At 33.8% G+C, this 20,236-nt stretch overlaps 1 protein-coding gene and 1 long non-coding RNA gene across 5 annotated transcripts; one reads left to right on the top strand and one right to left on the bottom strand.

Moving 5' to 3' along the window:
* Positions 1 to 3,277: 3,277 nt before the first annotated feature.
* LOC143249456 (cytochrome P450 2U1-like) lies at positions 3,278 to 14,799 on the bottom strand. Of its 3 annotated transcripts, none has more exons than XM_076499331.1 (6): positions 14,697 to 14,742; positions 11,234 to 11,564; positions 10,023 to 10,222; positions 8,157 to 8,420; positions 6,609 to 6,785; positions 3,278 to 3,615 (listed from the first exon to the last, which is right to left on the bottom strand). In XM_076499331.1, exons 1-6 carry the CDS (start codon positions 14,725 to 14,727, stop codon positions 3,461 to 3,463), a joined length of 1,158 nt encoding a protein of 385 aa, XP_076355446.1. In that variant the 5' UTR covers positions 14,728 to 14,742; the 3' UTR covers positions 3,278 to 3,460. The 3 variants fall into 3 exon arrangements, with proteins under 3 accessions (XP_076355446.1, XP_076355448.1, XP_076355447.1); XM_076499333.1 differs by lacking the exon at positions 14,697 to 14,742 and adding an exon at positions 12,712 to 13,090; XM_076499332.1 differs by lacking the exon at positions 6,609 to 6,785 and having other exon boundaries at positions 14,697 to 14,799.
* Positions 10,793 to 20,067, top strand: LOC143249457 (uncharacterized). Of its 2 annotated transcripts, none has more exons than XR_013027786.1 (4): positions 10,793 to 11,197; positions 14,654 to 14,789; positions 16,574 to 16,722; positions 17,930 to 20,067. It is a non-coding gene; the product is annotated as an uncharacterized LOC143249457 (long non-coding RNA). The 2 variants fall into 2 exon arrangements; XR_013027785.1 differs by having other exon boundaries at positions 10,796 to 11,197; positions 17,927 to 20,067.
* Positions 20,068 to 20,236: the final 169 nt, after the last annotated feature.

The raw sequence follows: 20,236 nt of genomic DNA, 5'->3' as shown, positions 1-20,236 counted from the left end.
AGGTAACCTAAGAAACAAACTACTGTTGTATTTAATCTGAATTTAAACTTATATTTTTTAAAGGCTATGGAACAATGAATTTCAACAATAAAATAATAAATTTTATACCCGTGATCGAGGGTATAATTATTGTGTTTCTTGAATCTAATTTTGTTCTTTACTAGATATATTATAAGTAAAGCTACTTACAATGTTTTATTTTCAGATATGACTATATTATAGCTGTGTTTGTTTGCTATTTATCCTTATTGTTGCTGTTATTCTTACAATTGTTTCATAGATATTATCATATTGTAACTACACTTTTGTTATTTATTTTTTATATAACCAAGCTGAAATTTTTGTAAATAGTTGAGAGAATAATATAACATTTCTTACTTGAAAGATAACGACAGTTGATCTCTAATGTATAATTACATTAAGGTATTAATGACGTTTAAAAGTCGGCAGATTTACACGCTTAGGAAACACTGTTAAAGATTTGGTATAACCTTCAAGTTGAGCACAGAGCAAACATGTGATGTCATAATCTCCGAAAGTACACTTTCAGTCGTATATGTCATAATTAATGTGACAGGTATAAAGGAATACATAAATTAAACTTTCAAAAACCCTAAATTTACCTAAGATGGACTAAAATATGTGAAAATTGATATACACATCCTCACAGCTTGAATTAAAAACTGTGCAAATTGTCTGCAGCTTGACGAATTATAGCAACTTAATTTTACCCTGTGTCTTCATTAGTGTAATTAGATCCATAATAAGACAGTGGTTAAAATTTTTGAAATAAAAAATCAAACTATGAAAGAGATTAATATTAATAAGTTTGCTAAGTTTCATGCGTTTTCTGACATTAATGGTGAAGATATCATGCTAACCAACTGGTGATTCCATTTAAAAGTTAACATAACTTGTGTCTGAAAATCCACAACTTAAACTGTCGATTACAGAGGTACGTTGTGGCAATTAAAAATTACTTTACGTTTGTGAAGCATCAATGTTTGTCAAGCTTTCGTGTTAGTTTGGGTAGATGTGTTTCATATGACGCTCAATGTACAATTCTAGATTAGATGCAAGTGAAAAAAAAAACTGAGTTTATTTTCTGCCGACTTTAAAAGTAAAGATAAAACATCCTAAAACAAAAGGTTCTGTTACATGCAGTATCGCTGTAATTGTACTTTAAGCTTTGCTAAAAGCTTACATTGTTTTCCTGAAACAAAAATTTGGTTTCACGTGGTGTCATCGTAACTACAATACTATAACCTTTGTAACAAAGCTTCCTTATCTTTTCTAAAAAAAAAGATTTTTGTTCTATGTGACGTCACTATAACTACAATAGTGTAAGCTTTGTAAAAAGTTTTCCTTATTTCTTCATCTGCAAACTTGACAACAAATCATCTAATTTATCTTGCACCATTAAGCATTGTATCCATCTCTATCTTCCACCAAATTTCACTAAACTTGAGATAAGATTAACGATCCCTTGTATTACTGTGTTTTATTTCCTAATCTGTATTTCACTACAGATCTCAGAAGCTGTAACGTCTTTAACAATTTTCGTATGTCTCTAAGTTTTAACTCTGCCAACTGCAGTTTTTCTACATCATTATTCATTCTATCCTTGGTTTGTTTTGTTCTGAATTTTGCGAAAAGCTACACGAGAGCTATCTGCGCTAACCGTCCCTAATTTAGCAATGTAAGACGAGAGGGAAGTCACCTAGTCATCACCACCCACCGCAAACTCTTGGGATACTCTTTTGCCAACGAATAGTGGGACTGACCGTAACATTATAACGCCCCCACCGCTGAAAGGGCGAGCATGTTTGGTGTAACAGGGATTCGAGCCCGCGACCCTTGGATTACGAGTCGCGTGCGTTAACCACCTGGCCATGCCGGGCCCATTCTATTCTATATCACTACAGTTTTCCAAGTTCAAACAAACCTTTTTTGTAACTCTTACCCCACTAAGCTTTTATCCTGTTTCTCATACCAATTCATCATTCTATAATAAGTCTTGAATCTCTTATGCAATATCAAATAGCTTCCTATATGTTACAAAAACTACATCTGTCAATACCTATTGCTTCTTTCTTATGTTTAGAAAAGAGAAAATAAATTTCTCCTTCTTCAGCTCCAGAATTTTTTCAACAAGCCTTTAAGCTTCATAGAATTTTATTATTTGTTCATTGACTATACTATATTTTACTTTATATTGCAGTTCATTGTTAATAAGCCTCTGTAACCGAAAAATTAAAAAGTCTGATTTTCCCATGGTGATCTGCAAAAACTGCAAGTATAATAACCTGTCGGAAAACAGCAACTAAAATGTTACATGTCAGTGTCTATAAGATTACTTATCAATATCCAACTGTTATCATTTTAAGTTAAACTTAAAGTTGACGAGTACAGTTAGCATTGGTCTATCATAACTGTTTTTATTGTTTCAAATCGCATATGAGTGTATTTTAAGTTGAAAATTTTTCAGAAAACAATTTATTCGTTAATATTTAGCATCGCTATAGATCTAACTAGTTTCTATTCTACACTCAACAAACCAAATTCTTGATTAATGATTAAATGTCGTGATTTTCTACATTAAACTGACAATTTTAATATATGTATACTTCACTGTGATATCGAATGACGAAATATATAACAACACTTAAATGACATTCTTTATTAAAGTTCAGTTTCGTCATGAGAAAGTCTAAAGAACTTAAGATCCTTAAAATTTCGTTAAAGCAAAGAACAAACAGTCATTGTTTGAATCATGTATTTTTCCATCACATTTGTAACTGAAAGTAACTGAATTTTAGGCAATAACGTTTTCTAGCATAATGGTCAAATTTTAATAATCTACAGATCTCTATCATGTGTATGTCAAATGTTTGTATAATATTTTGTATTATTTATTTCGAGCCTATTTAAAAAATACGCTTAAAACATTCGAATAATTTAAAATTATTGATATAATTGTATCTGATAATTTAAAGTAATGTTTCATTTCAATCAATTAATTTATCCTATTTAATTAAAAGTAATTTAGAGATTTAAATAAACTGAGGTGTAGTTTGTATTACCCATTACACTTGTCCATCAGTTTTGTATAATATAAAAATTAACACTCTAAGTATTGTTTGATGAGTTCAGGAGTGTACTTACGTCTAAAAAGAAAGCAATTATTATACATTTCTCAAAAATCAATTAACCTGAAAAGAATTGTCACAAAAATTAAAATAATATCAAAGATCATTAGAATAGCATTCTAGACAAGTTTGCTTGAAGATATGATTACATAGCTATTTATTGTGCTATCAGTTGTAAGGAAGCACGTGTATAACAAGCCTTAGAACATAAAACTGGAAAAGCCTTTTCTTGAATTTTCAAGTAAGTCCACATTTTGAATAAAGAATAATTTCATATAATTTTAGTTCAATCTCGAGCAACAGCTATTAGTTTAAAGGGCTTCAGTAAGCGAACTATGCTGGTATATCTGCCAAAGTTTTTGAGATCTCCCCTCTGATGCTTTGATATGGAACTGCTGGAGGACGGCCGTAAAGAACAAAAACAACTCCATCTTAGCTAGAGCTTCTCCAAGACAGATTCGTTTTCCTAGAAGTAAGGAAAACATTATATATTTACATTAGAACCTAACCATAGAAATAATGGTGACGAACAGAGAAAATAGAATATTAATAGTGTTAATTAACAAACTTCATGGGGCTAGGGTTTGCCTAATTAGCTAACATGCTTGGGTTGTGAAGAAAATTCACAGATTATTAACGTAAACTTTTGTTAGTCGGTGTTCCTTTCACCATACGCCCTTAAAATCCCTAGAACGTCTTGTCTTTGTCAAAGATTATTCCTCCTACTCAGCGGACCCCGGCATGGCCAAGCGTGTTAAGACGTTCGACTCGTAATCCGAGGGTCGCGGGTTCGAATCACGGTCGCGCTAAACATGCTCGCCCTTTCAGCCGTGAGGGCGTTATACTGTGATGGTCAATTCCATTATTCGTTGGTAAAAGAGTAGCCCAAGAGTTGGCGGTGGATGGTAATGACTAACTGCCTTCCCTCTAGTCTTACACTGCTAAATTATGGACGGCTAGCGCAGATAGCCCTCGAGTAACTTTGCGCGAAATTCAAAATAAACAATCTTTTTCAGCAGCTTGCAGGACGAAATGTTTTTCCGTTCATTGGGTGGTGTGTCTTAACATGATTTGTTTTAGAGTTCGTAGGACCCACTCCCATTGGGATAGCTATGAAAATAAATAGGGAGAATATGTAATTTTAACGAAGAGTAGGGATCGTTGGATATTCGCAGAATTACTATAAAAAGTATGCAAATAAACTAAACACTGCAATACAAAGCACACGAATAGTTGAAGGAACACTAATTGGATACATTTTAAAACGATTTTTAATACCTAATTTGACTGGTATTGTGATCCCTATAGTAAATGAAGTAGTCTGAATTTGGTAGTGTTACAAATTGGATGGATTTTAAATCATTTAACAACATGTCCAACTAGTGTGACTTTACATCCTTATGCATTTAGTATTGATGCGTTAGTTTGTTTTGAATGCATCTTATAACAATTCTACGAATAGCCAACGGTCCCTACTTTCCATTAAAACTATCACTATTCTCCTATTTATTTGTTTATATTATACGTTCATAAAATGGACACAACATCTATAAACTTTCAGTTTAGCCATATCCGTGATAGATATAAGTTTAATCATTCAACAATCAATACGCAACACTTAAACACAATTTTGGATGTGAATTTGAACTTAAGTCCATAATAATTGACATTATACTATAGATTTGACGTTCTATAAGGATGCATCTACTAACCGAGATCTATTTACTTATGCAGTAAACTCCAGATCACAGCCAGGACTATATTAGACTGATGTTATAAATTTCTCATTTTAAGTATGGTAGTACTTAATAGCAGGAATCAACAAGCATTTCAAATAATTCAGGCGTCAAAAAATCACACACTAGTGAATTCCTAAGCGAAAAACCAACCATTCAAAGTATTGATTACGATATATTGGGCACATATATACTAATAACACGCTAGAAATATCGCAAACATTTTCCGGTATTAAAAATTTCTAAAACAGCGACATTTCACCTACTAACTACGTGTTTAATCATGTTAAGCAGGACTAATGTCTAGACCGATAGGACTATCGCTATAAGATTTCTTTGGGTATTCTCTTTTGATATTCCGATTGTGTTTGGTTTGTTTAAATTTCGCGCAAAGATACACCAGGGTTATCTGCGCTAGCCGTTCCTAATTTAGCAGTGTAAGACTAGATGAAAGGCAACTAGTCATCACCACCCACCGAAAACTCTTGGGCTACTCTTTTACCAGGAATAATGGGATTTGCCGTAACATTATAACGACCCCATGGCTAAAAGGACGAGCATGTTTGGTGTGACAGCGATTCGAACCCACGATCTTCGGATTACGAGTCAAGTTCCTTAACCACCTGCCCATGCCGGGCCATTCCTATTATGATGCCTGCGAAAAGGAGGTTAAACAGAATAGACGGCGAACTCTCAACGCAATTTGGGTATTACTTTCATCAGTGCATCGAATACTATCGGGCACATTGTATAAACACTTCTCTATGGTGCGTATCCAGGTGATAGATGTCTGTTTTGTGATTACGTTGTTATGGGCTTTTTTCTAAGTATTATTATAATTAATTATTTTTCAACTAAAATTTGAATACGTTATGTAAAATTTACACTATTCTTCCTATGATATGATTTTCTTGTTCATGTTTTAATTTATATCTCTTGTTAAACAGAGAAATAGAACCTTGTAATTATCTTTACTGGTTTTCAAATAACCAAAGTTTACATCAATAATATATTTTCATGATATGTTAGAAAATCTTAAGTATAATTATATGTCTTTAACTATAAATTTTGTCTCCCATTGAGTCAGCAGTAATTCTACCGACTTCCAACTCTAAAATTCGAGTTTTGGTTATCTGTGGAGAGTAGGGCGAAGATAGCCTATTATGTAGATTTATGTTAGAACAAACAAAACAATGATAATTTTAATTTATAAAACTAAAACAAAGTCTTATGGTGTACAAGCACGTACAAATATACAAAATGTATAAAAAATACTCAACCAAAAGCAAAATGTCTAAAAACAAAAAGTATCAATTAAGCCAAAAACGTCTCATTCACCACCTGGTGGCGAATCAGTCACATCAACAACAACATGGCGTCTGTACAATTACAAACCAATGACTGTTCTGTACACAAAGTTAAGAAATGTGGTGCGTACGATTTCTACCATGAAGGTATAGATAGTTATATACAAAGTATATTGTGTTAGCTCTCTCAACACAGGATCCGTCAACTTGACGGACCACGTGACCTCTTTGTACTAGTTTAATTACAACTGCGCAACGCTTTGACATCGTTCAACAACATTTGTTTAACGATACCTTATTTTTTAATGAATAATTTTGGCAGGATATGTATAATCAAAATTTCAATTAACTTTTTCAGGGAAAACAAAACCTCAAAAGCAAATGTGTTGTTTTTCTCAACTCTTCAGAGTACTTACCAATACCGAAAGGTATGAACCCTTCCCTCTTCACTAGTTTACCGTCTGCACTCAAAAACCTGGACGGATCAAACTTTTCTGGTTCTGGCCAGTACTTAGGGTCTCTATGAACGTTCCAAAAATTAGCGATCACAACGCACCTCTTTGGAATTGTGTATCCACGTAGTGTTGTTTGTTCTAGCAAAGATATAAATGTGTGATATAAAAATAGTTTGTTTGTTAGCTACTTGTTTAATCTTACATATCAGAAACATCTATCAGCTCATATAGAACAGAAAGATACATCTAAGGAAGAAACTACAGAGCATGAAACTTGAAGGTTATCTATGCTATCTGTCCTTAATTTTGAAATACAAAGTAAAGAGTAAACAGCTGGTCCACATAACCCACCACCAACGTTTGGACTAAGTTTTACCAAAAAATAAGGGAATTCACCGTCAACCCTACAGCTAAAAGGGTGGACATATTCCGTTTGAGCACTCTTACCAATAGGTTATATCAGACGGTGTGGGAAAAATAAATGTTGTATATGTTGTAAAGGTAAATAAGATGGTATCATCCATATGAAAATAAGGAGAAATTCACCGTCTACAATAATTAACATTTATTGCATATCCAGCATGTGAAATGACGTTATAAAACTCATGCACGTGAAGCACAATTTTGAGTGCTCAAGCTCGTTGCTCTCCCTAGTGGCATAAAAAAAAAGAATGTTTTTATTGTAACCAATATATTATAAATAATGGTAGTGGGCTGATGCAATTAAACGAGAATTTCTTGTCCATTTATCTCATTTAAATAAACATTATTTGTTAGAAGATTTCATGTGAAAAGTTCAACGTTTTCCTTTTTTTCTAATCATACACAGGCTTTACAATATTTGGCGAAATAAAAAGCTATAAACATCTTTTATTCATAAATAAGACCAGTATGAAACATATTTCTATTTTCCATCCAAAGGTTTCCTTTTTGATAGTTTAAGAATCTAGATTTCATTTTATCGTTATATCGATTATCCAGACAACGGTTGCTATAGATACCGGCTCCGTTTGTTACTTCGTGTGACAGTATTTTGAATTCAAGAATTTTAGTCTCTTGGTGGGTCAGTAATAATTTTAGGGAGTTACCACATTCAATGTCGGAATTCGAATCTCGCGGTGGACACAGTGCATACAGTTCATCATACAGCTTTCGCTAGACACGAACAACAAAGATTTTAATTAATATTTCATTGTCTGGTTTAGTTGCTGGTGAGGTATGGTCAAGTGGTTAAGGTCCTCCATTCGTAACCTGAGAGGTAACCAAATATTCTCCCCCTTTCAGCCATGGGGGCGTTATAATACGAAGGCTAATCCCCCCTATTCATTTGAAAAAGAGCTCCTACAGAGTTGGCAGTGGGTGGTCATGACTACCAGCCTTCATTCTAGTCTACTACTGTCAAATAACCATCGTGTAGCTTCTATTCTTCTTTTAATAATAACCAGTTTAATCAAAAGTTTTATTAAAATAGTTAAAGAAGGAAATTCCTGAAAAGATTAAAAGTATTACCTGGATTTGTATGGGCAATCCCCAAGGGTACAAGGTTAGAAAATCGTTGAATTTCCATTATTGCAGCCTCTGTGTAAGGCATGTTATTGCGGTCAGCCGTTGAAGGAAGTCTTTCCTTACCTACAACTTCTACAATCTCTTTATAGATACGGTCCTGTATGTCTTGATGGAGGGTCATTAGCTTCATTCCCCAGTAGAGGGTATTGGACGTAGTCTCAGTGCCAGCAAGGAACATGTTCAAACTAATGGCTTTTAAACGTTCCACTAATTAGAGAAAAGCTGGTTGAAAATAGTCATACAACTGAAATAAAAATATTTCTTTATTATTTCATTTGTTTTTAGATTAGACTGTACCCTCGGTATCTTAATGATAAACTTGAGGGTTTATACTGCTAAAATTACGGATTGGATATCTGCGGTAACCAAAACACGGATAGCCCATTGGGAAACTTTTAACATATGTTGACTCTTTTTTTTTTTGCTGTTGTTGTTTACTTTGAGCTTTTACTCCTTTTTCTATCAGTTTTTGCTAGATGAAGTACCCTAAGAACTAGGCTTCGATACCCGTGATGGGCAAAACATAGATAGCCCATTGTATTGCTTTGTTCTTAAATTCAAAGTAGCAGTAAATAAAGCTGGTCAGGTTAAACAAAAATCGTTTTTTAAAGATAAAAACTGTGTTTCTTTTTCTTTCTTAAAGTAATGAGCATTACAAGTGTAATAAAAATCGATAAAGATAGCAATACTGCAAAGAAAGAAAGAACGACATACTGTTTTCAAGAATTTTGACATCAGTGATTACATAGTTCATTCTAACGATGAAAAGTATAGAGCGATGGTAGTTTTTACAAAATTAAATATGAGATTATGCCCTTTCTCATGTTATCCTGTATCACTGTGTCAAGTTTGGTGCTGAATGATCAAGAAATGTGTAAACATATGAGGGACATTTACACCTACACTTATATATTGACGTTTATTTATATACATATAGATCTTTGGATATAATTAATTTCTTTTGTACTACAACTGGTCGAATTAGGCTAATTATTCATTGGCAAAGAATAGCCCACGTGTTGACTGTGGGCTGTATTGACTAACTGCCCTCCTTATGTTCTATCTTTTCAAAATAAGGAATGGTTGGTGCAGATAAATCTCCAGTAGTTTTGTGAAACCCATAAAAACAAACTGCTTCTTTCTACACATTCTCACAACCTATGTTTGTTTTGCTGTGTTAACCACGTGAAATCCATAAACTTCCCATTGTCTTACTGAGAGATCACAACCCATGGAAACGTTAACTAAAGGAGAACTGCATTAGATATACTATGCTCAGTTGACAAATTCATAAATGCACGTATCTCTCCACGTATGTTTAGTAAATAATATTGTTTCGTTTCTACATAAAACGTTTTTGTTTTGATTTTTCTACATTAAATCTATATAGGTTATTTTTTAATATTTGAAACTGGATGTCAGATTTTATCACATAAAATATAAAGGCTATTAGTGTGCGCATGATATCATCTTGTTAGGTTATATGAGAAACAACCATTTCTAGAAAAGAGAAAAAATAATACATTTAATCGTATAAATGTGAGAAAAACACTAATGCTGACGTTTAATGTATACAACATTCATCAGTTTGGCGCGTTTCACATTTCAAGTAATGGAATTATCGCTGGTATGTACATTAAAACGAAACAAATCGACAGCACATTTTATAGAGAGAGGGCTAGATTTAAATTATTCAATATTTTAGTTTTTTAATTATTGATTTAAATATATTGTATATGCAGTAACATTAAGTACAACGTTTCACAGTAACTAGTCACGAGTATAAATAAGAGTTAGAGTGAAACTTGCCTATGAATGTGTTCTCGATCGTCCTTCCTTCGTTCTCTGCTCGGTATTTTTGTTCCAGGTATACATCCACATAATCTCGAAGGTTCGTCTCTTGAAATGTTGACTCGTGTTCTCGTATGATGTTTCCCACAAATTCGTGAAACTCCTTCTTAATTCCACTCATCGTATTAAAAGTGGGAAACAGAAACGATGGCAAATACCTGAAAAAATAAAAAAGTTTTGGCTGATAGTTTTTTGAACAGTACGCAAATTATAAGCGTGAGTAATTTCTATATACGTATTGTTGTTGTAGAATAGGAAAAAGGAACTCAGCAAAACAGTGCGAATAACAATAATAAACAAATACGTATAACAAATATTCTTCTTCAACTGCCACGCTATATCCAATTTCGTTTCTTAAATACCTGTTACGAAAAGTCACCACTGAAGGTTTACAGAAGTCCTAGTGTACCAATTATTATTTCTATAGCTCTCTCAAGCTCTCTACCCCCTCCAAAAACAAAACGCTGTATAACACCCGCCCGTGGTACCGATAGTTTATGAGAATTTCTGGGTCGGGAGTTAAGAAAATCATAAACAGCCAACATATGACGACCACTCAAATAGGTTTCTGTACAAACACCTATTCATATGAGGATAAAAAGATAATAAACGCATGTGTATTTAAAAGCTTTATTCGAAATATAATTGTTTAGCATATATAAACCAGTAAATGTACCCAGCTTTTCTTGGGTTTCCAACGATATGTTCCAGAGGATTATGTCAGTTTGTGTTCTGAACATATTTAAGCAAAGAAGAACAACAAAAAAAAAAACTTTGAAAATCTTTATTTCACAAAAACATAATATTTCTTCTCTATGTGTTTTTTCGATAGTTTGCCTCATTAAAAAGATGAGCATGCGCATGGACATGGATAAGATAAGCAACACTAATCAGATGCACATCTTCAGGGTCCACCTTGTATTTTGTAATAAAACAAACCACTTCTTTTCTATATGATTTTTCGCTAGCTTCTCTCATCTAAAATATGCGCATGCGCATCAGTAAGTAATAACACACAAGTGAACACTTTCAGGGTCTACGTACTTAGCACAGATGCAAAACCTCAGATTTCTAGGTTCTTTCCTCTTGGTGATATCGCGATCACACAGACACACTCACACACAAAAACACAGGTAAGTCCTTTTATTATTATAAATATATTAACTTACTTCATATAAGACATTGGTATTAACGCAGTAACCCCAGGTAAAGTATATAAAAACTTTTGCGTTAGGTTCCGAAGTTTTATAAACTCTGGATTTTGATGATCATAATGCTTATCAAACATAAGACTGCATATTACATTAGCTGTACTGTTAGCCAACAAGATGGAAACGTCATAGGGCATCTCCTTTGTCTCTCTCAAGGTATTGAGGATGTCCTTGGTGATCTCTTGAATGCGGCCTTCCAGACTTAACTTACCAAAGCCGAAATCTCGGAGAGTGTGCAGAGTAAAACGCCTGTTTTTCTGCCATTGTTTGCCTTCGTCCTGAATAATGCCTATTTGAAGGAAGTGCTTTGTCAATTAGTTACTTGAATACTGGAATACCACATTATAGTTATTTGGAAGAAAAACTACATTAATTTTTGTTAACTAAAATACATTTTAGGGGAAAACCAGCGACTAATGTTTTCTCTAACTATAGTATTCGTAGTTCATGTAACCTCTAACCCCCTCACGTATAAATAAAAACATCTTGTTTTTGATTCGAAATTAATTCACTTTTCAGTAAAATATGTTATAAAAACAAATCGATTACGTTAAATAAATGTAATAACATACCAACGATCACTTGACCTACCTGTAATTGTAAAAAACAACCATTAACAAGTCAGCTTTCATAGTTACAAAAAAAAATAAACAACTTATAAAATTTTGACCTAAAAATATTTTAAAAATCAACAATTTTCAACTCACATTTTCTGGACACTGGGAATTTTGGAGCTGTTTAATTACCATTACTTACTAATTGAATCTGTTTTCTTACAAGTGTGAAAGGCCCGGCATGACCAAGCGTGTTAAGGCGTGCGACTCGTAATCTGAGGATCGCGGGTTCGCACCCCCGTCGCGCCAAACATGCTCGCCCTTTCAGCCGTGGGGGCGTTATAATGTGACGGTCAATCCCACTATTCGTTGGTAAAAGAGTAGCCCAAGAGTTGGCGGTGGGTGGTGATGACTAGCTGCCTTCCCTCTAGTTTTACACCACTAAATTAGGGACGGCTAGCATAAATAGCCCTCGAGTAGCTTTGTGCGAAATTCAAAAACAAACAAACAAACAAAAAACAAGTGTGAAAAAAGTACGAGGTGTAAAAATGCTTTAAATGTTAAAACCTGAGAATATATCTAATATTAATGGAATGTCAACATGGTAATTAATAGACGAGTCAAATCTATATAGTTGTTCTTGCCCCCCCCCCGAAGAATCGACCCCGAAAATATTCTACATACATGTATGTATATTCATATAAAACTTATAAAAATTTGTATAAAGAAATGTTAGAATGTGATGGCCCAGTTATTACCTGAATGTTTAACCTATACAAATTTTTTAACGATACATAATTTTCAGTTATTTCTCAAATAAGCATGCAATTCATACACCCTAAAAATCACTTCAACTTTAAGAAGTAAACAGTTAATATTTACCAATTCCATCTGCTAGCCATCTAAAGAAACAAGAGTATTGAGGTCTCCTGCAAACTCATCCCCTCGTGTAAGAAACGCTTCACGAATTACTTCGTAGCTGTTCAAATGAACAACTGTTTCTCCACAAAGAGAAATAGTTAATATGTCCCCATATTTCTTAGCTAAGTTTCCTAGGGTAATATGAGGCTCAGGGCCCAAAAATGGTAAGTATCCTACAAAGGGTAAACCTACTGGACCAGGTGGTATATTTGTGGGCCTGTTTTTCCAAAAGTTGAGGATCACAAGACCGATTACAACAGTAATAAGAAATATCGGAAAACTGATATATTCTTGCACTACAGTGATCATCTTGGGAGATGTACGACGTGAAAACGTCTGGCCTTCTCCTTACTTATATTTGCTTGCTTCATCCTTGAAACTGAGCACGTGGTTTTGTGTCATTCGAGACAGTGTTTTCTCCAAGATAAAAGAGATGAGATTAGAACAATGTACGGCTTTATATAAAACAGTGATAAAATTAGAAACAACTTAACAATAATCTTCTAAACCTTACACCCGCTGAATAAAGTTGAGCAAGATAAATCTTCAGTAGCGATATACGATAATTTGAATAAAGCTTAGCAAAATATTCTTTAGTAACGATATATGATAATTTGAATAACGTTGAGCAAGATATTCTTGAATAACCGTACATGATAATTTCAATAAAGTTGAGCAAGACATAATTGAGTAACGATATATAATAATTTGAATAAAATTGAGCAAGATATTCTTGAATAACTATATATAATAATTTGAGTAAAGTTGAGCAAGATATTCTTTAGTAATGATATACGATAATTTGAATAAAGTTGAGCAAGATACTATTGAGTAGCGATATATGATAAGGAACGTGTATTTTGAAAAACAATTGGTACCATAAACACCGATAACTGATTAAATATAACTACAATTTGTAATAAGTTTCGTATTGAATCACCAACAATGCTCACGATTTTGTATAACATTCATTACTGTATGCTTAATATATATTTTCATTTAAATTACTTTGAATGTAAAAACAAACATTACGGTCAGTGATCGAGAAGGAAGGTATAACAGTAAGGTTTAGTAATATGTTAAGAGACATTTTCACAAGATCTAAGGTAACCTATTCAGGATTGTATTTACTCATTTAAGAATTCGAAATTTATAACTTAAGAAAAACAAAGAAAAGCTTATAAGAAATAAGATCAAGAATATTGTGAATAATATGAATGAATATAACCATACATTAACAAACTGAATATTAAAACATTTACAAACATTTTACTACACCGTACACACCGAAATATATTAGACCAAGTTTAGTTCGTATACATTCTAAAACTTTCTCACATGCAGCCCGGTATGCTTACCACTAAATCATGCTCATTCTATAAATTAACATGATAGAAATCTATTTAAGCTTCGTGCTTAATTCAAAAAAATAACTACTTTAAAGTAATGTTTTCGTCAATGTTAAGGTCTATTATATCAAAATTAGTGACCAAAAGCTTTATTTCATTAAGAGGGAAATATTCAAGCAAAGAACAAAAAGTTAACATTTTCAAAATCATTCAACATGAGTACAACAGTTTTCATGTTCTACGGAACAAGTAGGTGAATACAGGAGATTTTATCAACTATACTTCTTGTAAGCAATGACTAAACACTTTTTGACTAGCCAATTAAACGTTGAGATTTGATTACGCGTTGATAAGTGAGTTTCTGAAGTGCTATACTAAATTAAGTAGGTTTATTAAAGATTAAAAAGACAGAAAAAAGGGCTAACAATAGATCAACTACAATACAGTAAATCTCTCAGCGTAAACAGACTTTCACTTTATAGATAAACAATTAAAACACCTAAAAATAATAAATCTAATACAGTTAATTAAATCAACAATATTTTTTTTCTTAGAAAAGGGAGAAAACTATGAGCTGAAGGGCCTGGGGAACCTCACCTAGCGGTGGTTTAAGGAATGGTTGATCCATTCTCCTGCATGGTGTTCAAACCAGTCGATCCTGATGATCCCTGGGATAAGTTATATTTGGATGTTAATACTTCTTTATTCTTCACTGTAACATAAAAAAAAATTTGAACTCAGTTTCTAATTTTGTTTGGAAGAAGGGATTAGCTGCAGTATTGTGTGTAATAAATATTAAGTGGGAATTTTTTTCAACTTACTTTGTTTTTTCTTGATGACGAGAAACCCACTTGAAATAAAAATGTATCTCAGAACGGCTGGTATTGGTATTAACACTTTCATTACTAAGGAGAGAACAACGTTTTGACCTTCCTAAATCCCTGTTTCTTAACCTGAAGGTGACATAGAAAGGTCGAAACGTTGTTCTCTCCTTAGCAATAAAAGAGTTACTACCCATATCAGCCGTTCCAAGATACACAATTTGTTTTTGTTATTTCGTTCTTTGTGTCTTTTGTCGGAAATGCTTTGTTAAAATCATGTGACTTTGAAACTGTAGAGATTTTATCATTGTGAATCATTAACTTATCTAAGATCAAAGAAGATAGCAAGCTGACGATTTGAAATAAGTAAGCAGCTGTGACTTCCCAACAGGGGATTTTCTACCTAAGTTGCAAATTCGAAATTTTTTAGTTAATTTTGATTTACTTGAACCTTAAATTAGTGGAAACTGCCTGTTTTCTGCATGGACAATGCATTCACTGGAATATAATCCTAGAAAATTAGATCCTAGATGATTGAGGATTATTAAAGTGATGTGCTGTCAATGGCGTCCAACAATGAGGAAGCAGTATTTATGGAACCTATAGTCATACATCAACAAGAGAGACAGAGGTTTGAACCCAGGACAGAAGAAACATCGTCTGAACACCCAGAAGGGCTGAGAAAGTTCTCCCATGGGGTTGGACCTCTCAATCCAACACACTTATTATAATAAGTATTGTTGTTTTATTTCACTGTGTTGTAATTATACTTAAATTACATTTGTAATAATGTAGATTTTACATTGACGCATATTGACCTATACTCTGTTATAAAATATTCTTCAAGTCTGTTGGTGGACTCAACTTGTTTGCTCTGTAAGTTATCCATGACTGTTTCAGAGGTTTGTGTTTGCTCAGTGTTATTATGTGGCTGGACTCTTTTACATTCCAATAAATTTCCCCAGCTGACACCCTTTGAATAAAGCTGAGCAAGATACTTTTGAGTAACGATATACGATAAGGAACGTGTACTTTGGAAAATAGTTGGTAGCAAAAACACCAGAAAGTGTTTGGAAATTACAACAATTTGTAATAAGTTTGGCTTTGAGTCGCCAACAATGCTCGTGATTTTAATAATAGTAGGAACATTGTTAACAATGTCAATGAATATGAACATACACTAAAAATTTGAGAATTTAAAACATTTACAAACATTTTATTACACTGTACACACTGAAGTATATCAGACTAAGTTTGGTTCGTATACCCTCTAAAACTTCCCGATAGGCAGCCCGGTATGCTGACCACTAAATCATGCCCATCTTATAAATTAGCGTAATATAAATCTATTTATATGGTACACCTATTGTATTTTCGAAATACCTGACAGCGAATGTTCGTCACTCGTTTTTTAAAATATCTACAATAATTTCTAGTTTTAAAAACCTATAAAGATAACAATAACATTTCTATTGTTTGTTTATAAATACAATTTAATTTGTATAGTATTTGTTCAATGAATTAATTATAAATTCTTAATTATTGTCGATCATTTTCAGTGTTAAATATCATTCTACTTCCATCGAGAATATAATTATCATTACTATTACCTGATAATAGTTTCTAAACTAGGTTTTTTTACTTGTTCTACAGCATAAAACTACACAAGGAGCTACCTGTTCTCTGACCGTCATGAAATCTGATTGTCAGCTTGATAAGCTCTCAGACTTACCACTGAACCACAGTCTCAAATTAGGCCACATTCCTGGGATTTCCTTGCCTATTAACCTTCCAAGTTTGATGTAATCCCTTGTGATTCACTAATAACAAAATAATGAAAACGATTGGTTTCTACTCAACATGTTAAAAATAGTACAAAACACCCACCTACTCCAGAAAAACACAACGTTTTGCTGAAAATTATGTACATAAATGTATCCCTAAGTGCAAAATATTATTTAAGAAAGAAAACAGGATACTATATAAAAGGTCCGGCATGGCCAAGTGTGTCAAGGCGTTCGACTCGTAATCCAAGGGTCGCGGGTTCGAATCCTGGTTGCACCTAACATGCTCGCCCTCCCAGCCCTGGGGGCGTTATAATGTGATGGTCAGACCCACTATTCGTTGGTAAAAGAGTAGCTCAAGAGTTGGCGGTGGGTGGTGATGACTAGCTGCCTTCCCTCTAGTCTTACACTGCTAAATTAGGGACGGCTAGCATAAAAAGCCCTCGAGTAGCTTTGTGCGAAATTCAAAATAAAAAACGCCATATAAAAAATTGGTATTTATAAAATTTTATCTATAATAAAATCAAATCATTGTTTTAAACTAATGTTCTTGTTAATTTTTATCGTCTATCATGTCAAAATTAATGACCAAAAGTTTTATTTCATTAAATGGAAATATTTAAGGGAAGAATAAGGAGATCATATTTTCAAAATCATCCTTATCGGTGTTTCACATTATTTTCCTACCAATACAATAATTTTTATATTGTACGGAATAACAAATGCATGAACATAGGAGATTTTATCAACTATACTTCTTGTAAGCAATGACTAAACACTTTTTGTCCACCCAATTAAACGTTGAGATTTGATTACGCATTGATAAGCGAGTTCATGCAATGCTGTACGAAGCTAAGTAAGTCGTCTATACTAAGTTATTGGAAAGATTAAAAAAGCGGCAAAAAAGGGCTAACAATAGATCAACTACAATACAGTAAACCTCTCAGCATAAACAGATTTTCATTGTCAGTGATGACGAGAAACCCACTTGTTGAGAAATTTATATGCAAAAACAGCTCGTTTGGGCTGAGAAAACACTTTACATAGAAGAGCGAACAACGAAGAAGGTCGAAACGTTGTTCGCTCTTCTATGTAAAGTGTTTTCTCAGCCCAAACGAGCCGTATTTGCATATAGATTTTCATTGTATAGATAAACAATTAAAAAATGAGAATAATAAATCTAATAACATCGATTATATCTACAAATACTTTTTTTTCTTAGAAGGGGTAGAAGGTTCAAAGATGGACGGCCTGGGAAACCTCACCTAGCGGTTGTTTAAGAATTGAGTTGATCCATTCTCCTGCATGGTGTTCAAACCAGTCGGTCCTGATGATCCCTGAGATAACTTATATTTGGATGTTAATACTTCTTTATTCTTCACTGTAACATAAAAAAAAATATAGAAACATAGTTTCTAATTTTGTTTGGAAGAAGGGCTTAGCTGCAGTATTGTGTGTAATAAATATTAAGTGTGGATTTTTTCAACTTAATTTGTTTTTTACTATTTTGTTCTTTGTGTCCTTTCAGTGTTATTCTGTGTCTGGAGTATTTTAAATTCCAGTAAGTTTCCCAAGTCATTAATTACATATAAATGGCATTTTATATAGGACGACATGGATATCAATTATCTTAATTTGAGTCAGGAGGCGGGAAGTATCGTATGCGGAAACGATAGCTAGAACTGAGAAGAGTGTTGTTTTCTATATCTCACAATTTTTCGTTGTGCTAAGGTTTTCAATAGCCCTCAGCCTGAATCGGACATGCAGTTACCGAGTGAGACCAGAAATATTTCAATTGACTTGAACGAAAATACGAAGTCTGACATGGCCAGGTGGTTAGGCATTATTTCGTAATCTGATAATAGTGGGTTCGAATCCCCCCCCAAACAAGCTCGCCCTTTCAGCCATAGTGGCATTATAATTTGACGCCCAATCTCCCTATTCGCTGGTAAAATAAAATAATAGCTCAAGAGTTAGCGGTGGGTTATGATGACTGGCTGCTTTCCTTTTTGTCTTACCTTGCTAAATTAGGGACGACTAGCGTAGATAACCCTCTTGTAGTTTTGCGCGAAATTAAAAGGAACTAACAAACCAAAATATGAGTGTGTGTAGTGAAATTACCAGTGGAAAGTATACATTTTGGTAAAATAGAAGTTATCTTCAGCAAAGATTGCTCTATTTTGTTAACAGGGTCTTTGGTCATTGGAATGGGTTGCCTTCAGATATGTTGAATGCAGTCTAAATCAGAGAGTTTAACGGCAGGCGTGAAAAACATTTGAAAGATAAGAATTGGTTTAGTTTATTGATGGCTTAGTTAAACCAACTTGTCCTTTGTAGACCTAAAATTATAAGTGTATACAAGAGATTAAAAAAGTCACAATGTTACCTTCTTTTTTTATTAGTTTTTATACTTTTATTAATCAGACAAGAAACTGAATATTGTACTCTGGAGTCCCCCCCTATCCTCTTTAGCCTGCCTTTTACTTCGTGGGGGATATATTTCGTTTATATAAATAATTAAACTTTTTGCCCAAATATAAAACATTACCAACCATACAAGGTCAGGCCATCATGTTAAAATGTACATATATCGTATAATCTAGGTCAAAATGGTGTTCGTGAATGTGCTGTATTTATCATATTCATATTGCTCTAATCACATAATTTGGTTGTCATGCATCTTCTCTTCAATCACAAAATTTTATAATTTGGTCAATTTTCCGCACAAAACTACTATAGGAGTATTTTGCTAGCCTTCTCTATTACGGGCCGGCATAGCCAGGTGGATAAGGCACTTGAATCGTAATCCGAGGGTCGGGGTTCCTATTCCCGTCACACCAAATATGCTCGCCCTTTCATCCGTGGGGGCGTTATAATGTTACATTCAATCCCACTATTCGTTGGCAAAAGAGTAGCCCAGGACCTGACGGTGGGTGGTGATGACTAGCTGCCTTCCCTCTAGTCTTACACTGTTAAATTATGGACGGCTAGCACAAATAGCCCTCGTGCAGCTTTGCGCGAAATTCAAACCAAACCCCTAATTTTCAAGTATTATAGTAGAAGGAAGGCAGTCGGTCACCTTCACCTACCACCAGTTCTTGCGTTCTTCTAAATGATTAGTGGAATTTCACCGTCACTCTTATAATGCAGCCTTGACTTCAAAATCCAGAAATCGATATTTCTCTACGGTAGTGAGTCGCGATCCACTAAATCTCGAATTCACAATCAGACACGTTAACCACTAGATCATGCCTGACCAAGTTTTCATCGATTTACGTATTTAATAATACTGTCTCTCATTGCTATACGGTTTTAATCTTTATTCAAAATGAAATATTCTATGTTCCACTTTTCTGAATGTTTCCCTGACTTGATTATTCATTAAGTATTACATTGCCCATACTGAGTGTTGTAGAGAAATCAGCCAAGGCCATGTCTAATTGTTAAGTGCAAGACACCCCTCTAGTGTGACATCCAATCAGAGCATGATGCTCTGTTTGTCGAAACAGTTATAAATGGTTGAAGGCGCATA

The sequence above is a fragment of the Tachypleus tridentatus genome, chromosome 4, assembly GCF_004210375.1.
Source record: "Tachypleus tridentatus isolate NWPU-2018 chromosome 4, ASM421037v1, whole genome shotgun sequence".
NCBI classification, from domain to species: domain Eukaryota; kingdom Metazoa; phylum Arthropoda; class Merostomata; order Xiphosura; family Limulidae; genus Tachypleus; species Tachypleus tridentatus.
Note: the sequence above shows the minus strand (reverse complement) of the source record. Positions and strands in the feature narration are given on the sequence as shown.